Below are 18,968 nucleotides of genomic sequence, written 5' to 3' on the forward strand. Positions count from 1 at the left end.
ACTTTCCACACTAGGCACCCAGCCTATCTGATTGTTTATTTCGTATCTGCCAGGTATAATGGTATATGCTGGAAACGGAACTGTGAAGACAGTATTCCTTGCCCTCATAAAGTATATAAAGAGGGAGACTAACATTTTAGACAATTAGTTTTATTGAATGCTATAGATGTAGTGTTGTGATTATAATGTATGTATATATTATATACATACTACTACAGACATATGTCTTGGGAGAGTAGCAAAGGCCAACCTCCTTGGAGACATTGAAATTTGATGGATGGTCCCATTATAACCTTTAGAATTCTCTATTAAAAGCACCTGGGCAAATGCTTTTGAATTACTGCGTGAAAATATGATTTTGACTAGCTAATGCGGTATAGATCACAATTCCCGAAAGATCCTTTGACAGTCACAAAAGACCCTGATCTACAATCTATGAGCAGACTGAAGCCCACATTTTAAAATTTATGTGTAGCAGGTAGTATGTACAGCATCTTTTACTCCTAGCAATAAGCTAGCCAGTATTATCCCTATTTTATAGATAAGGAAGTTGTGGCTCAATGATTCCAAAGTCCCACTATTCAGCAGCTGACTCAGTGGTCCCAACCCAGGGGTTTCAGGACGCGAAACTCTCTTCCACCACTCATTTGTCTACTTCTTTACCTTATTTCTAGAATATTCTAGTGTTTAGTTGCTATAGGTGTCCCACGAATAAATACACTAACTTAAAAGTCTTACGCTAAAAGTAGCATTATTATACTATCACCCTCACCACACATATACGACATCCTCCAATTAGGAATGAGAGGCTTTCCACGTCTGGTTTCAAGCTTGCACGAAAAATAGTAATTCCAAGCTGTTCATTAAACCCTATTACACCTTGTTTTGCACTCAACGCCACTAATTTCCCACCTCCTCGTCAGGAAGAAAAGCCATCTTTTGACCATATCAGTCTCCTAAGTCGGCCTTCCACGTCCCTCTAAGGGCGCCAGCTCCCGGTTCGTCTGCCAAGATACTCAAGGTTTCTAAACTAGGAGCTTCGGCCGGGAAAGCTAAACGCACGGGTTCCCGGGTCGTTAGAGGCCACAGGACCCCCTTAACTCCTCCCACATCTTCCCCATTCGCCCATCTCCGTTTCGTCTTCTCGTCCTTTTGAGTGGGAAAAGCCCTGGCCCGAAATCCCCACCAAGAAGAGACCCGCGAAAATCCCCAGCGCACCCAGAACCAGCGAGAAGGCGAAGAGACTCTCCGTCAGACTAGAGCGGCGGCGACGCTCGGCGCACTTGGTGTCGTCACGCCGCCGCCAGGCAGCGCCGGCTCCTCCCACGACGCGGCGGGTCGGGTTTCCGGCGGGAGCGCGGGCCGCTGCATCCAGCGAGGTTGCTGCTTGTGATAGGGGCCTGAGCGCTGGCTGCGCTGTCCTCTGCGGTGCTGTCCGGCAGAATGACCCACTTGGAAAACGTGGTGCTTTGTCGCGAGTCTCAAGTGTCCACCTTGCAGTCCTTGTTTGGAGAGGTATTGTAGTTAAACTGTCTTCCAGATACTCGAGGCAGACGTTTCCGTAGTCTTGCGATCTTTTCCAGTGCTTTTTATCGTGTTTGGATTGAGGGCCAAAAGGCCGTTTTTACGTTGAGATAGGGGTGTGGTGGGGCTGCCCTGCACCTTCACCCACAGTCTCTTCCGATTAAGAGGAGACTGTCCAAGAAGGACCGGCCTGCACTACATGACGTTGCCCAAGATGTGTTTGACACACGCTGCACTTCTGAGAAGTTTGCCCACAGTAGCTGCTAGAAGTTACTCATTATCTTACCCCAACCCAATGACATTTATGTAACAGATGTGTTTTCGGAGTGTTATTTATTCAAATGTAAGTTCGCATGTTTCTATGAGATAGTTGGAGTAAGTCAAGTGTAGAGAGGTGGTTGTTTTCAAGGCCACTAAGGGCCAAAGCAATGCTTCGGATTTAAAAATTCACTGGCTTTTCCGGAGTTGTAAAAGCTCCGAAGAGGTCTAGTGTAAACTTTTCTGCTTAACTGGTAGTTCACAGGGTGCCCTAGAGAGGATGTTTGTCTTTTCTGAATGAACATAGGTAGGGAGTCCTTCCAATAGGCAGAGGGTAGCATTCACCAATTCAAAATTTAACCTGTTTTTGACTATTTGCTGATGGTCTTTGGTGTGCATTTTGATTCAGATTCATTAATAAGAATTGGAATTAATGAAACTTGGATCTTACCTGCGAAGAAAGTGAATGAAAATTTAGGGTCATACTCATTAGCTTTTTAAACTACAGTCATCCATTGCTGTCACGTAATGAGGGGGATACGTCCTGAGAAATGCATCGCTAGGCAATTTCATCGCTATGAATACCATAAAGTGTATTTACACAAACCTAGATGGTGTAGCCTGCTATACACCTAGGGTTGTATGGTGTAGCCCATTCCTCCTAGGCTATAAACCTGTACAACGGTGCTACTGTACTGAATACTGTAGGCAGTTAGTTGTAACACAGTGTATGCATCTAAACGTATCTAGTTTCATCCAACTAGAAATCCTGCATGGTAATTTGAGGTGGCCTGTGAGGCATTAGTGGAAAAGTGCTACCCTCTGTCTAAAGGGGCACATTATTTAGGGAAGTTAGAGGTCAACAACTGCATCTTCAGTTAATTTTCTATTTATAATGCTTTCAATTATAGTTATCTGTATTACTTTCTTGATTATGTTCTCTGAATTTCATCTCTGGAATGCAGATCACTCCGACCAGAAATGCTCCTCCTGAAAAAGAGCATTGGCAAATAGGGATGTGTAGTATTGACTTAGTGGTGGATGACAGAAACGTTTTTGACCTTTGCTCCTAATGAAAATTATGTTTAACAATATTAGTATCACTTTTCTGCAAGGTGCTGTGCATGTGGGAAATCCAAAGAACTGTAGCAAAGAACTATAAAAAATTGGTTTATGTTTCTAAGAATATTCATTTTTTTGTACAATAAATAAATATTGAGCACCTTTTCTGTGTCAGGCACTAGCTTATTGCAGTTTATGTTAGTGAGATTTATAAAGGTAAATGTTTAACAGTGGAACAGTTCAACATAATTCTAGGTAACAAATAGGAAAGATGTTACAAGGTCTTATTAGACAACAAAAATGTAATGGGTAGCAGAGATGCTCAGCAACATGCATTTAATTCTAGGGACAGAATTTTTTGTTTGTTTTTTGTGACAGGGTCTGGCTCTCTTTCCCATGCTGGAATGTAGTAGCATGATCTTGGCTCACTGCAGCCTCTGCCTCCTGGGCTCAAGTGATCCTCCTGCTTCAGCCTCCAAGTAGCCAGGACCACAGATGTGTGCCACCAAGCCTGCCTATTTTTGTATTTTTTGTAGAGATGGGGTTTCACTGCATTTCCCAAGTGAACTCCTAAACTCAAGTGATCTACCTGCCTTGGCCTCCCAAAGTGCCAAGATCACAGGCATGAGCTACTACACCCTACTGAGACAGAATTTTTGAGCCAGTTAATTTATAAGATTGTTACGTATAAACTTTAGAAAAGGACTCAGGTATTATAATACCTATCCATTTCCAGTACATGTTTAGTCTATTTTTAGCAGTTGAGCTGTTTTTGCCATAGCTGTATGCCATTTAGAAAGTCATTTTCCTGCATAAATCTGAGTTCCTGATTTGTTTTGTAAAAAATATTTAACTTAGTGACCGGAATGTAATAAATGTGACTGTTGCTGTAATCAATGATACGGACTCAACTTTCTCATGGAAATTGCATAATCTCATTTTCTTGTAATTATTTAAAATATATATTATTTAAAAATAGGCTAGGCGCAGTGGCTCATGCTTGTAATCCCAGCACTTAGGGAGGCCAAGGCAGATGGATCACGAGGTCAGGAGTTTGAGAGCAGCCTGACCAACATGGTGAAACCCTGTCTCTACTGAAAATACAAAAATTAGTTGGGCGTGGTGGTGTGTGCCTGTAATCCCAGCTACTCGGAAGGCTGAGGCAGGAGAATCACTTGAACCTGGGAGGCGGAGGTTGCAGTGAGCCGAGATCATGCAACTGCACTCTGGCCTGGGTGAGAAAGCGAGACTCTATCTTAAAAAAAAAAAAAAGGGCCGGGCGCCGTGGCTCAAGCCTGTAATCCCAGCACTTTGGGAGGCCGAGGCGGGTGGATCACGAGGTCAAGAGATCGAGACCATCCTGGTCAATGTGGTGAAACCACGTCTCTACTAAAAATACAAAAAGTAGCTGAGCATGGTGGCACATGCCTGTAATCCGAGCTACTCAGGAGGCTGAGGCAGGAGAATTGCCTGAACCCAGGAGGTGGAGGTTGCGGTGAGCCGAGATCGCGCCATTGCACTCCAGCCTGGGTAACAAGAGTGAAACTCCATCTCAAAAAAAAAAAAGTATTATTAAAAAATAATCTGATTTTCTTGTAATTATTTAAAAACTGTAGGCTATAATTTTCTCCAAAGTAGATAATGTCTTTTACTGATATGTGTACTCTTCAGTACCTCATGGTTTTCAGCATTCAGTAGGTATCCAATGAAAGTGTTCACTGAAGGAAGGAAGTGTAAGTATTCGTAGTATTGATTAGACCAGAGGGACCTTTGGCAATATTTACTTTTCTCTGGGCTGCAAACTGAATGTACTGCAGGAAGATCTTGCAAATATGTATTTTAAAATAAATGCTCTACAGATTTTGTTAGTGTTTTATGCGATCTAATTTATGCATTTATGCCAGCATCAGTGAGTACACATTGTTCAGAATTAGTCTATAAGTTTTCCTAAGAATGAGGACCTTGAAATTCCTTTTAACCTTTTGATTATATGTACTTAGTTTCGTAGCATTAAAATGTATAGTGAAGTTGTAGCCTCACAGGAGATTAGATTCTTTAAGAAGGAGTAATATCAAAATGGATTATGAACAAAATTGTTCTTGAAAAAATTCCTTAAATCTCCTGTAAAGGTGAAAGTACAAGTTGGTATATGTAAACCTGTACAATAATAAAAATATAAATATGTAGTACATTATAAAATATGACAAATACAATGTTACAGAAATTTTAATTTCTTTTTTTTTTTTTTTTTTTTTTTTTTTTTTTTCTTTTTTTTTTTTGAGACGGAGTTTCGCTCTTGTTACCCAGGCTGGAGTGCAATGGCGCGATCTCGGCTCACCGCAACCTCCGCCTCCCGGGTTCAGGCAATTCTCCTGCCTCAGCCTCCTGAGTAGCTGGGATTACAGGCACGTGCCACCATGCCCAGCTAATTTTTTGTATTTTTTAGTAGAGACGGGGTTTCACCATGTTGACCAGGATGGTCTCGATCTCTCGACCTCGTGATCCACCCGCCTCGGCCTCCCAAAGTGCTGGGATTACAAGCTTGAGCCACCGCGCCCGGCCCAGAAATTTTAATTTCATAACAAAGTGCTTAGAGTTGAATTCAAGTAAGTTCAAAGTGTGTTGATGCATCCACAATATGCTCACTGTTAGGAATTTTGATTTAATATTTTACTTTTCCACATACAACTTTCTCACAAGTTGTTAAGTGTTTATTTTCTATTTTGTATGTGCAGCCTCATATTCGTCTTTGTCTTTTCTCCCCTTAGAGACATCATTTCAGTTTTCCATCCATTTTTATTTATGGACATACTGCCAGTGGAAAGACCTATGTAACACAAACTTTGTTGAAAACTTTAGAGGTAAGAATAAAAATATTAAATATTTCTTTGCCATTCTTTAATGTGTTGCTGCTGATAATTCTTGAATCTCCACAAATACAAAATTAAACATATGGCCTTTACATTGTTCTTCTTCCCGTATTATCTCTCTCTATGAAAGATCCACTGTCATTGACACAGTTGTCCAAACTTGCATTTTCTTAACTTTTTCCTCATCTTCCATCATTCAGTAAATCACATCAATGAACTTGGTCTGTTGCTTCACATTTTTAAAATCTTGTCTCCATCTACCTTTAATCCTAGCCATTGGTGCTAGGATTTTCATTTACCATTGTTTTTTTCTGTGTATTTCTCTAAGCCTTTTATTTGCAATCTTCACCTAGCAGCTAGCCCATGCAAATCTTAAGATCTTCAGGACAGTGTTCAAGTAATTTGCCCAATGTATAAGACCTTTCATGAGCTGAATTTATCTTTCATAACACAGTGGTTAAGAGTTTGGGCTGGCCGGGCACGGTGGCTCAAGCCTGTAATCCCAGCACTTTGGGAGGCCGAGGCGGGTGGATCACGAGGTCGAGAGATCGAGACCATCCTGGTCAACATGGTGAAACCCCGTCTCTACTAAAAATACAAAAAAATTAGCTGGGCATGGTGGCACGTGCCTGTAATCCCAGCTACTCAGGAGGCTGAGGCAGGAGAATTGCCTGAACCCGGGAGGCGGAGGTTGCGGTGAGCCGAGATCGTGCCATTGCACTCCAGCCTGGGTAACAAGAGCGAAACTCCGTCTCAAAAAAAAAAAAAGAGTTTGGGCTGTGGAGTCTGGCAGACTCATGTTGCTTTTTGGATTCACCAGTTAGTGCTTCTCCATCTGCAAAGTTGGCTCATAGTGACAACATTTGGGATTGTTACGAGAATTAAATATTAGTACATGAAAAGTGCCTTTTGTAGTACATAGTATGTAGTGCACACAATAAAAGTTAGCTGCTATTATTGATGAGTATTGCCATACTGCCTTTCAAATCCTAAACCAGAGATGGAGAGTCTTTTTCTTAAGGGCCAGATAACTAACATTTTATGCTTGTGGACCATGTAGTTTCTGTCTCACCTACTTAACTCTGCTGTATTGTAAAAGCAGCCATGGGCATTCTCTGTGTGAATGGACAAGACTGTGTTTCAAAGCCATAGTATGTACAGAAACAGGCGGCTAGTCCACAGGCTTTGGTTTGCTAACCCCATTCTTTTCTAGCTCTGAGAAGGCATGTTTAGGATGGCATACTGAACTGTGTACAGTTCCTGCTCTCTTACTTTCAAGCCATGGCAGATACTGCTCCCCTGCTTGGAATGGCTTTCCTGTACCTGCTTGTTCTTCCTGTTGCTTGGCAAATGCTTATTTATTTTGCCAGGTTTTCTTCTACTTATACTCTACAGGTCTTTTCTGATTCTCTAGGTTATATTAGATGCACCCCTGTTTTGCAGCCTTAGCACCTGTGCTTAACTCTTTCACAATATTCATCTCTCTCAGCTATGATTTTGTGTTTGTGTTTCCCTGGAAGCCAGGGAAAGTTTCTTGAAATTATCCCTGGTACCAAGCACAGTGCTTAGTACATATTAACTTGTGGATTTCAGCTCAAGTTGTGGATTTCAGCTTCTGATCCCAAAGATAAGCTGTGCATTTTAGAAACACATATGCCTGGGCTATATACTAGACCTCATAATCTGAGTGTACAAGGTCCTAGTCCAGGCATTTGCATTTTAGAACCCCCTGAATGAAGTGTCCCCAAAATAAATGTTGAATAAAAGCAAGAAAACCCAATAAGGAAGTTCCATATTTAAGGGCTATGTTCCATTTTTTTTCACATTGGAATTTCTGCTGCCACTTAATTGGTGTAATATATAATTGTCACTGCTTCTGATACAGGGACCCAGACAGGCACTTAGAATATGCTGCCATTAAAGGTCATGGATAGCACAAATGCCGTAAACAAGACACTATTCATAACAGAGATGTTGTGGACTCTTGTATGTAAAGGAGTGAGAGTGAAATGAGTTAGCAAGTGCTGGTGAAACTGTCCCCAAGTAAGTTTAATGTGGCTTTAGTGACACTGTTACTCAGAGAAAGAAAAGCCTCCTTATTGGATAAAGTTTATAAAATCACTAAAAAAGTTACAAATTCCATTATTGTGCCAAATGCCTCAAGTTATCTTCCTCTAAATGATCAGTACTGCTTTTGTGATCTTATTTTGAGGATAGATTGTATTTCTGAGCAAGTCTTGTTTGCCTCTTTATTACTTCTGAAGTTACCTCATTTTGTTATTTTAATAGTTCTTTAAATGAAGAGCTAGTTTTTGTTTTGTTTTGTTTTGTTTTCCTGAAATGGGGTCTTGCTGTATTGCCCAGGTTGGAGTGCAGTGGTTTGATCATAGCTCACTGCAGCCATAAATTCCTGGGCTCAAGTGCGACCATGAATTCCTGGCTACTTCAGCCTGCCAAGTAGCTGGGACTGTAGATGTGCTCCTCCAGGCCTAATTTTTTTTATATTTTAGAGACGAAGTCTCACTATGTTTCCCTGGCAGATCTTTAACTCCTGGGGTCAAATGATCCTCCCACCTTGGCCTCCTAAAGCACTGCGATTACAGCCATGAGCCATATGCCTAGCCAAGAGCTAGTTCTTACAGTCCTCATGAAAGGATTACTGTGGTTTCAAACTCTTAAAATTCTTTTTTTTGGGGGGGTTTATTCAAGGATATTAAAGTTATAAATGTGAAATTTCTACTAAGAATTTTAACATTCAAATATATTTGGATTTCCTTCTTTCTTTTCTTATCTTTTCTTTTCTTTTTTTTTTTTTTTTTTTGTGTAGAGACGAGATCTTACTATATTGCCCAGGCTGGTCTTGAACTCCTGAACTCAAAGCCTTAGGATTACAGATGTAAGCCACTATGCCTGGCTGGTTTCTATATAAGAATTCTTTATAGGAAAATACAAGTTTGCTTTGAATTTCTGTAAGGAAGAAATGGCAAACTGAAAGAAATAATTGAAGTGAGTTTAATGAAGGGAATTTTTTTTAATTATTTTTAATTTTTAATTTTATATATATATATTTTTTTTTTTGAGACGGAGTTTCGCTCTTGTTACCCAGGCTGGAGTGCAATGGTGCGATCTCGGCTCACCGCAACCTCCACCTCCTGGGTTCAGGCAATTCTCCTGCCTCAGCCTCCTGAGTAGCTGGGATTACAGGCACGCGCCACTATGCCCAGCTAATTTTTTCTATTTTTAGTAGAGACAGGGTTTCACCATGTTGACCAGGATGATCTCGATCTCTTGACCTCATGATCCACCCACCTCGGCCTCCCAAAGTGCTGGATTACAGGCGTAAGCCACTGTGCCCAGCCTGAAGGGAGTATTTTTAAAAGGTTGAGGAAATTTTATGGGAATCAGTAAGAGATGATGGTACACCAGGGCTTTCACTACCTCCAGGCCTGAAGGGATCATAGAAAGGGGCTGTTACTGGAACCCAGCAAGAGGTATAGCCTTAAAAGAGGGGCTGTCCAGCTTGATCTTTGGTAAAAGAGTATCCACTGCCAAGCTGGGGCCACTGAGGTGTTGTGGTGGGAGTCAAGGAAATCAATATCCAAGCTTCTCTCCTACCATTCTCCCTTAGTCCCCTGCTGGTTCTTTTCCATTGGATTCTCCATCCAGAGCCAGAAAATAAGAGAGTCTAGGTCATATAATCTGTAGCCATCAGGCTCTTGGGGCATGGGGTAGGTTTGGTGGGATATAGATTTAGAGAGACAAATGGAGAATATCCAGCAGACCTATTACTGGGTCTGTGTGTTTCTTCTTTACTTATACTGTTATGGTTCTCGTTTTCAGCTCCCACATGTCTTTGTGAATTGTGTTGAATGCTTTACCTTAAGGCTGCTGTTGGAACAAATTTTAAACAAATTGAATCATCTTAGTTCTTCAGAGGATGGATATTCTACCGAAATAACCTGTGAAACATTTAATGACTTTGTTCGCTTGTTTAAACAAGTAACCAAAGCTGAAAATCTCAAGGATCAGACTGTATATATTGTAAGTAATTTCATTTGATTAGATAATCTCTTATATGAAAAAGATTATTCATTAGATCAGTTTTCATATATTTGAGTCCCATTATGTATAGTGCTCTGTGCAAGGTGCTTTTGGTATACAGAAATGTGTTAAACATATTCCTGGTCCAAGGGAAGCTTCATTTAATAGAAAAGGTATGACACATACATATGACTACATGCAGAATGTGATAAGTGATTGTCATCAGATGCAAAGTATTGACTGTGTGTATCCAATATAGCTTCATGAGGTATTAACATTTGAGGTAGACCTAAATGAATCAGAGTATTCTAGGAAGAAATTAAAGTAGAGAAATTTCAGATAGAATTATATAAGTAAGGTCATGAAGGTGAGAATGGAGGCCAGAGAGTGCCACATAGTCTAGTTATAGTGGGTTATAAAGTATGAAGAGAGAAAAAGAAGACTCAAAGATAGGTTGAGGCAAATCATGGAAGGTATTGAAAACTATACTGAAGTACTTTATTCAATTTCTTAGAGAGTGAAAGAAGGTAGTGAAGACTTTAGAGCAGCAGATATGCCTGATTACTCTGAAGACATGTTAAAATGATCATCTTTGGAATTAGATAAGAACTACCCGAGAATGGATGGTTTATAAAGGAAAGAAGTTTAATTGACTTACAGTTCAGCATGACTGGAGAGGCCTCAGGAAACTTACAATCACGGTAGAAGGCAAAGTTGGGGAAGGCACTTGCTTCATAAAGCAGGAGGAAGGAGAAGCTCCTTATAAAATCATCGTATCTCATGAGAACTCACTATCACAAGAACAGCATGGGGGAACTGCCCCATGAGTCATTAACCTCCACTTGGTCTCTCCCTTGACAAGTGGGGATTATGGAGATTATGGAGATTACAATTTAAGATGAGATTTGAATTGGGACACAAAGCCTAACCACGTAATTCCATCCTTTGTCCCTCCCAAATTTCATGCCCATTTCACATTTCAAAACCCATCATACCTTCTCAGTAGTCTGCCACTCTTAACTCATTCCAGCTTTAGCCCAAAAGTCCAACTTCAGAGTCTTATCTGAGATAAGGCAAGTCTCTTCCACCTATGAGCCTGTAACATTAAAAGCAAGTTAGTTACTTCCTTGATACTATGGGGATATAGGCAATGGGTAAATTCAGCCTTTTCAAATGGAAGAAATTGACCAAAACAAAGGGGCTTTAGACCCCATGAAAGTCTGAAATCCAGTAGGGCAGCCATTAAACTTCAAAGTTCCAGAATGATCTCTTTTGACTCTATGCCTCACATCCAGGGCAAGCTGATGCAAGAGTTGGCTCCTTTGGCCTTGTGCAGCTCCATCCCTGTGGCTTTGCAGGATACAGTGCCCTCCTCACAGGCTCAGGTTGAATATCTGTGGCTTTTCCATGCACACAGTGCAAGCTGTTGGATCTACCATTCTGGATCTGGAGAATGGTGGCCCTCTTCTCATAGCACCACTAGGCAGTGACCCAGTGGGAAACTCTGTGTAGGGGGTCCAACCCCAATTTTCCCTTCTGCCCTGCCCCTACAGCCAACTTTTGCCTGGACATCCAGGCATTTCCATACATCCTCTGAAATCTAGGCAGAGGTTTCCAAACGTTAATTGATTTCTGTGCTCCTGCAGCACCACCACATGTAAGCCACCAAGGCTTAGGGCTTGTACCCTTTGAAGCAATGGCCTGAGCTATACAATGGCCCCTTTTATCCATGAGTGGGGACGTAGGACACCAAGTTCTGAGACTGCACAAAGCAGCTAGGCCCTGGCCCATGAAACCATTTTTTCCTCCTAGGCCTCTACATACCCTGGAGACATTTTCCCTATTGTCCTGGCTGTTAACATTTGGCGGCTCCTTGTTACTTACACATGTTTCTGCAGTTGGCTTGAATTTCTCCCCAGAAAATGGGTTTTTCTTTTCTAACTCATGGTCAGACCACAAATTTTCTAAAGTTTTCTGCTCTGCTTTGCTTTAAAATATGTTACAGTTTCAGATAATCTCTTTGTGAATGTGTATGACTGAATGCTCTCAGAATCAGCCAGATGACCTCTTGAATGCTTTGCTGCTTAGAAATTTCTTCCTCAGGCCAGGTGCGGTGGCTCAAGCCTGTAATCCCAGCACTTTGGGAGGCCGAGGCAGGTGGATCACGAGGTCAAGAGATCGAGACCATCCTGGTCAGCATAGTGAAACCCCGTCTCCACTCAAAATACAAAAAATTAGCTGGGCATGGTGGCGTGTGCCTGTAATCCCAGCTACTCTGGAGGCTGAGGCAGGAGAATTGCTTGAACCCAGGAGGCAGAGGTTGCGGTGAGCTGAGATCACGCCATTGCACTCCAGCCTGGGTAACAAGAGCAAAACTCCGTCTCAAAAAAAAAAAAAAAAAAAAAAAAGAAATTTCTTCCTCTAGATACCCTAAATCATCTTTTTCAAGTTCAAAATTTCACAGATCTCTATGGCAGGGGGGAAATGCCACCCTTCTCTTTGCTAAAGCATACCAAGAGTCACTTGATGCCCTGTTCCCAAGAAGTTTCTGATCTCCATCTGAGACCACCTCAGTCGGGACTTCATTGTCCATATCACTGTCAACATTTTGGTCACGGTCATTCAACAAGTCTCTGGGAAGTTCCAAAATTCCCCATGTCTTCCTGTCTTCTGAGCCCTCCAAACTCTTCCAACCTCTGCTTGTTACCCAGTTCCAAAGTCACTTTCATATTTTCCACTCTTTATAGCAGCACCCAACTACCTTGTTACCAATTTACTATATTAGCCCATTTTCATACTGCTATAAAGAACTTTCCAAAACTGGGTAATTTATAAAGGACAGACGTTTAATTGACTCACAGTTCAGTGTGGCTGGGGAGGCCTCAGTGAACTTAACGATTATGGTGGAAATCGAAGGCAAAGCAAGCACCTTCTTCACAAGGTGGTTGGAAGAGAAGTGTCAAGCAAAGGGAGAAGAGCCCCTTATAAAACCATCTTGTGAGAACTCACCTGCTATCATGAAAACAGCATGGGGGAAGCCATCCCCATATTTCAATGCCCTCTAGTTAGTCTCTCCCTTGACACAGGATTATGGGGATTATGGAGATTACAATTCAGCATGAGATTTGGGTGGCGCCACAAAGCCTAACCATGTCATTTTGCTAGCCTACAAATTGAGAGACTATTAGAATGCCTTAGTGTAAATTAAGAAAAGTATTTGGATCTGAATTAGAATTTCTGCTTCTTTTAATGTTAGTCTGATAATTACTTTTAAAAAGGAGTATTGATTAGACTATCATCAGATCATTACAATGGGTTAACTTATCACATTGGAATAATTAACTGTTTTACTGCTTTAGCTTTGTGTTTTGCATTAAAATGGGCAGAAAAAAATTGATGAATGTATTTTAATTAATCTGTTCTGGATTAGAGAGTTATTTAAATGGAGATTGATGGATAATTTTATAATCAAAATCCATAGTGAATGCATATCCTTACAGCAGTAAATTTAGTTTTTTTGTCTAAACTAAGAATAAAATATCTTAAGTATGATTTTTCTCATACATTGTTTTAAGCTATTAATAAAACAGATACAAAAATCTGGTTAATTTGGGGAATTCTTAAATTCTTAATTTAAGTGATTATAATTTGCAATTAAGGTTACTAATAAAATATAGGGAAAGATAAGTTTAGGGGAAAATAACAGGTTTCTTTAGAGGAAGGGTGATTTTAGTTCTAGGCAGAAAATGTGTAAGAGGAACCTAGAACATCTTGCCATACCAAAAAGCTAGGGAACTATCAATGACTATTGGGGTCATTTAGAAAAGAAATGGAAGCCAATTAAAAGAGGTTCCCACTAGCCAAAGATAGAACAATTTGGCCATCAAAAAGAATAATGAATTCAATGAATGGAAGCATATATTAGATACCTTAAAATGTACAAATTCATAACAATACATTAAAAACAAATACTTTAAAGATACAAAATGCCAACTCATTGGTTACCTTGGGAGTATAATTTAGTAGGCCATGTAGTAGGCTAAATAATGGCACCTGAAGATAAGATGCCAAGTCCTAATTCTGGAACTTACAAATGTTACTTTATTTGGAAAAAGGGTCTTTGCATGTGTGATCACATGAAGAATCTTCAGATGGGGAGATTTACCTGGATTATTTGGGTGGACCTGAGATACAGTCATGTGTTTACATAGGAAGAAAGCAGAGGGAAATTGAACTATACCACACACATAGAGGAGAAGGCCAAGTAACAGAAGCAGCAGGAAGCAGAGTCAGTGGGAAATTTGAAGATGCTGGCCTTGAAGACTGGCATGATGTGGCCACAAGCCAAGAAATGCTGACAATCGCCAGAAGCCAAAAGGGGCTAGGAATGTATTCTCTCCTAGAGGTACTGGAAGGAGTGTGGCCCTACTAAACACCTTCATTTTGGCTCAGTGAAACTGACTTCTCACTTCTGGTTTCCAGAACTGTAAGAGAATGAATTTTAAGTCTATTTTAAGCCAGTAAGTTTGTGGTAATATTACAGCAACCACAGCAAACTAATATAGACACAAGCTTATTATTCTGAAAATTGGCAAACAAAGGGAAAGATATTTATCCTTCTTGTCATATGTGAACTTTCTGGGTAGCCAAATCATGGATGAGGGAAAGTTCTTTCTATAAAAATGTCCACCTATAGATGCAGAAGGAATGGTAGAGGGTTACAATTTTGCGATCCCTAATGAAATAGTATTATAAGCAGTGATCATTAAGAGATGCAAAAATCATTGTGTGAAAGGCAAGTGGGGAACTTTATAATGGATGAATCAGGCTAACAATGCCTGAATCTGTGAATCTGTCTTAATATCACAAAAAGGAGAGACAACTAAGTATTGTATGCCTGCTGATATACTGCAGTAAAAAATTTACAGCACTACTTGTGAAGTATTCTTACCCAAAACTTGAACCTGAGTCTGATCAAACCTCTAGATCTATTGGCTGTTTTACAGTAAATTTCAGGGATACAGATACGTGTTTTATGTCATTACAGTGACACAATCAGCCAATCTAAAATACAGAAAATTCTACCTGACAGATGACCTAGTTTCTATAGCAAATAAAGCATCAAAGATGGGAGGATCTGTTATAAAAGAAACTTGGAAGACAGTTAAATCACATGTTATATGTTGCAATATTTGGACCCTTTTGGATCTTGAGTTAAACTTACTGAATATAAGAAGAAATGGATGAGACAAGTGGGAAAATTTGAGTACTGGTTATTAGATGATATTAAAGAATATCATTAATTTTCTAAGGTGTGATGATACTGTGCTTATGGTTTAAAAGAGTCCTCATCTCCTAGAGTGGCTTACTACATATTTATGGATGGAATGATATAATGTCTCAGATTTGTTTAAAAATAATCCAACAAAATGGTAGCGGAGGAAGTAAAGGGTGGAATAGAAGAAACAAATTGGCTTTATGTTGATTACTAGTATTTGTCGGGATTGGGTGATGTATGTATGTGCAGATTCATAGTACTAGTCTCCCTGCTTCTGTGTGTGTTAAAAAATTTCCATAATAAAAACAAATATTAGACTAAATGTTTTAGATAGTGTTTTTTAAGACCTTGATTTCTTTGTTTTAATGGACCTCTTGAAACTTTTTTTAAAAAAACATTTTTTATTATGGAAATTTCAGACACGTTAAGTAAAGAGAATAGTGTTATGTATCCCTCACCCAATTTCAATAATTATTAATATGTGGCCAAACTTGTATCAATTGTAACCCATTCACTATTACCTGTATCAAATCATGTGGTCCATAAATGCTTCACTATATATCTCTAAAATATAGGACCTTTTAAAAAACTGTAATCCCAATAACATTATCATTACACTGAACAAAAATTGAATCTTTTTTAATGTGATCAGTTATCCAGTTAGTTAGACAGAGTTTATCATACAGTTACAAAGTTGAAGAAAGACAATTCTACATGACAAAATTCATAATTTTCTTTTTTCTCTTGGATAAGAAAGACCTGTAATTTTTGGTACATGGTAGCCATCTATCTTTTTTTCAAATGGAATAAGAAATGCACACAGTTGTAGATACCTAAGAAAGTGTCATCAGGATACCTTACACCATCTGTTTTTTTTTTTCCTTTGGTAGTGTACCTTTAAAACAAACCTTTTAAATGTAGCTATTACTCATTTTCTGTTTAGACATTTGAGTTAAAACGTGTTAGAAGTCGTCTGTTTCTTAACTTATTTAATCTATTTCAAATGTCTTTCTACAAATATAAAGAGGATTTTAAAAGTTAATTCAGAAGTTATAATTTTTCTTTATAACTTGGAAAATTCAAGTTTTGAATTTTGCAGTATATTATGTAAACTTACTGTCTCAGCCCATTTTGTGTTGCTGTAACAGGGTACCATGGACTGGATAATTTATTTTTAAAAAGACCTTTACTTCTCACAGTTCTGGAGGTTAGGAAGTCAAAGATTTAGGTGCCTGCATCTGGCAAGGGCCTTCTTGCTGCTTTGTTTCATGATGAAAGGAAGAAGTACAAGAGAGGACAAGGGTGAGAGCAAGAGGTGGTAGAAGTTCCTTTTATAACAAAGCCATTCTTTCGATAACTAATGTACTCCCTTGATAACAATATTAATTCATTCATGAGGGCAGAGCCCTCATGACATAATCATCTTTTATGCAGCTCCACCTCCCAGTACTGCTGCCCTGGGAATTAAGTTCCAACACATGAACTTTGGGGGACGTGGTCAAATCATGTCATTTTGTAAAGGGTTTAAAACTACATTTTTTTTTTTAAGGTTCTAGATAAAGCAGAGTATCTAAGAGATATGGAAGCAAATCTTTTGCCTGGATTTCTTAGATTACAGGAATTGGTAAGTAATGTGAGAGAGTGGTTTTTCCCCACAACTTAGTCCACAGATCGTGTTGTGAATTTTTTTCATTTTGCTATTTGATAGGTGAGAATTAACATTTTAATATAATTTTATTTCACATTTCTCTGTTGTGAGTAAACCTCAGCATTTTTTTCATACTAAAAGCGGTTGCTTTGATAGAATCTATTCTTCAGTTATTTTAGCTTTTTCACTCTAATTATGAAGTGATTGCTTTCTATTAAAAGATTTTAGATGTTGCTAGAATAAGTGATAGAGGGCCAGACTTTAAAATCTCACAAGAATTTTATAATTTTCTTTGCATTTCAAAATAAGAATAATCTAAAGAATGGCATGGCTATTCTGGATCATCTGGATTTCTGTCTTATGACCACTCACTGTCAGAGTTTATCTTTGTATTTCAGTTTACTCTTGTGTTGGTTCCACATAGTACAGTAAGTCCTTATGTAACATCTCAGTAGATTCTTGGGAAATACAGCTTTAAGTGAAACAGCTTACAACAGGTTCTCCTTACCTTCAGCATCAGTTCGTTTTAACATTGTTGAGGAAAAAATTTGGTTTCATTATATGTTACACTTAAAGTCACAGTTTCCAAGAACCTGTCAACAACATTAAGTGAGGGCTTACGAATTAGTACTACTGTGATTGTCATGACCCAGTAAGAAAAGCGCAGGAGTGGACTTACTAGGCATTTGTATCAGGTGAAAGCCGAATTGTATCATAGATAAAACAGGGTTTTATAATAGTTTGAATAAAGAAAATTGGTGAGGGAAGTAGCTGTGGTTGTTTCCAGGTAGGGCCATATTCACCATACTCACAAAGATTTAGTTTGAGCAAAACAATACTGTTCAATATATTCAGTTAATATTAATCTAAATTTACTGGTTTTGTAGTTTGTTTTTATAAATTTGTTTTGGTTTTATAATTTTATAAGTGCTTTGAGCCTAAGCAGTTTATCTACTTTTATGTTTGTATGTTTTAAAGTATTAAGTAAAATTATAATAAATAGGGAGGGGAGGAGTGCTCAAAGCATTTCTGCCTTTCAAAGTTAAACATACTACTCAAATTTGAGAATCTGCTAGAAGCTTAGAGAGGCCACTGAAATCCTTGTGTGCCTAAGGACGACTCCTGAAGTTTACTTCTAGTAGTAGTTGAGAGAGGGGAGTTATAGAGAGGACAGGAGAATAAGTATAGCTACTGGTGGCCTATCCTGGAAGTTAACCTCACACAGTTTAGCTTTTCTTGGTATCATTAACTCTTGACATTTTATTACTGAGACTCAAGACCTGTCTTCTTTGAGTAGAAGTCTCCTATATCCTTTCTTTTTATTTGTCGCATTTGTGTTTGCAGGTTTTTGCATACTCTGATCCACTATTTCCCATTGCTTTGCTCTAGAACTCACCATCTCGTATCCAGAATGCATTATTGTCTTCCTGCCTTTTCAGTGTAGATCACCCTATTTTTTTCCTCCTTATGCTCAATAATGGCGATCATGTGTCCTTTCACAACAATTAGGACTTTTTACCATTTTTTAGTTTCAATTATAGAAGCTGTTTGAAGAAAATTTAGAGATTTAGAGCAGCCGTCCCCAAACTTTTTACACAGGGGGCCAGTTCACTGTCCCTCAGACCGTTGGAGGGCCGCCACATACTGTGCTCCTCTCACTGACCACCAATGAAAGAGGTGCCCCTTCCTGAAGTGCGGCGGGGGGCCGGATAAATGGCCTCAGGGGGCCGCATGCGGTCCACGGGCCGGGCCGTAGTTTGGGGATGCCTGATTTAGAGTAATCTCAGCTGAACTGGAAAAGAGAATTGTTTTGACATTTCTGGAAACATACGTGATTTTTAAAAATGTATTTCATTTAAGAAAAATCTGGCAAAAGCATTTCTTTTTTTTTAATATATATTAAGTATCTAAGTGAGGCCGGGCGCGGTGGCTCAAACCTGTAATCCCAGCACTTTGGGAGGCCGAGGTGGGTGGATCACGAGGTCGGGAGATCGAGACCATCCTGGTCAACATGGTGAAACCCCGTCTCTACTAAAAATACAAAAAATTAGCTGGGCATGGTGGCACGTACCTGTAATCCCAGCTACTCAGGAGGCTGAGGCAGGAGAATTGCCTGAACCCAGGAGGCAGAGGTTGCAGTGAGCCGAGATCGTGCCATTACACTCCAGCCTGGGTAACAAGAGCAAAACTACGTCTCAAAAAAAAAAAAAAAAAGAATTTATTGTACTCAGCTATCTTTGTTAATCAAAGTGATATTTTTCTAAATAATGAAAGTTGATGTATAAGA

At 39.4% G+C, this 18,968-nt stretch overlaps 1 protein-coding gene and 1 long non-coding RNA gene across 2 annotated transcripts in view; one reads left to right on the forward strand and one right to left on the reverse strand.

The window, feature by feature from the left end:
• Nucleotides 1-1,274, reverse strand: part of LOC141580074 (uncharacterized) — a 52,183-nt gene extending 50,909 nt beyond the window's left edge. The window contains exon 1 of the long non-coding RNA XR_012512072.1: nt 1,219-1,274. This is a non-coding gene — a long non-coding RNA (uncharacterized LOC141580074). The remainder of the gene's footprint in view (nt 1-1,218) is intronic.
• Nucleotides 1,275-1,335: 61 nt separating this feature from the next.
• The window catches only part of ORC5 (origin recognition complex subunit 5), a 93,346-nt gene continuing 75,713 nt past the window's right edge, over nt 1,336-18,968 (forward strand). The window contains exons 1-4 of the mRNA XM_039473023.2: nt 1,336-1,515; nt 5,613-5,705; nt 9,555-9,755; nt 16,583-16,657. Of these exons, the coding sequence (XP_039328957.1) occupies nt 1,444-1,515; nt 5,613-5,705; nt 9,555-9,755; nt 16,583-16,657 (441 nt within the window). The 5' untranslated portion in view covers nt 1,336-1,443. The remainder of the gene's footprint in view (nt 1,516-5,612; nt 5,706-9,554; nt 9,756-16,582; nt 16,658-18,968) is intronic.

This window comes from Saimiri boliviensis, chromosome 10 (genome assembly GCF_048565385.1).
Source record: "Saimiri boliviensis isolate mSaiBol1 chromosome 10, mSaiBol1.pri, whole genome shotgun sequence".
Lineage (NCBI taxonomy): Eukaryota > Metazoa > Chordata > Mammalia > Primates > Cebidae > Saimiri > Saimiri boliviensis.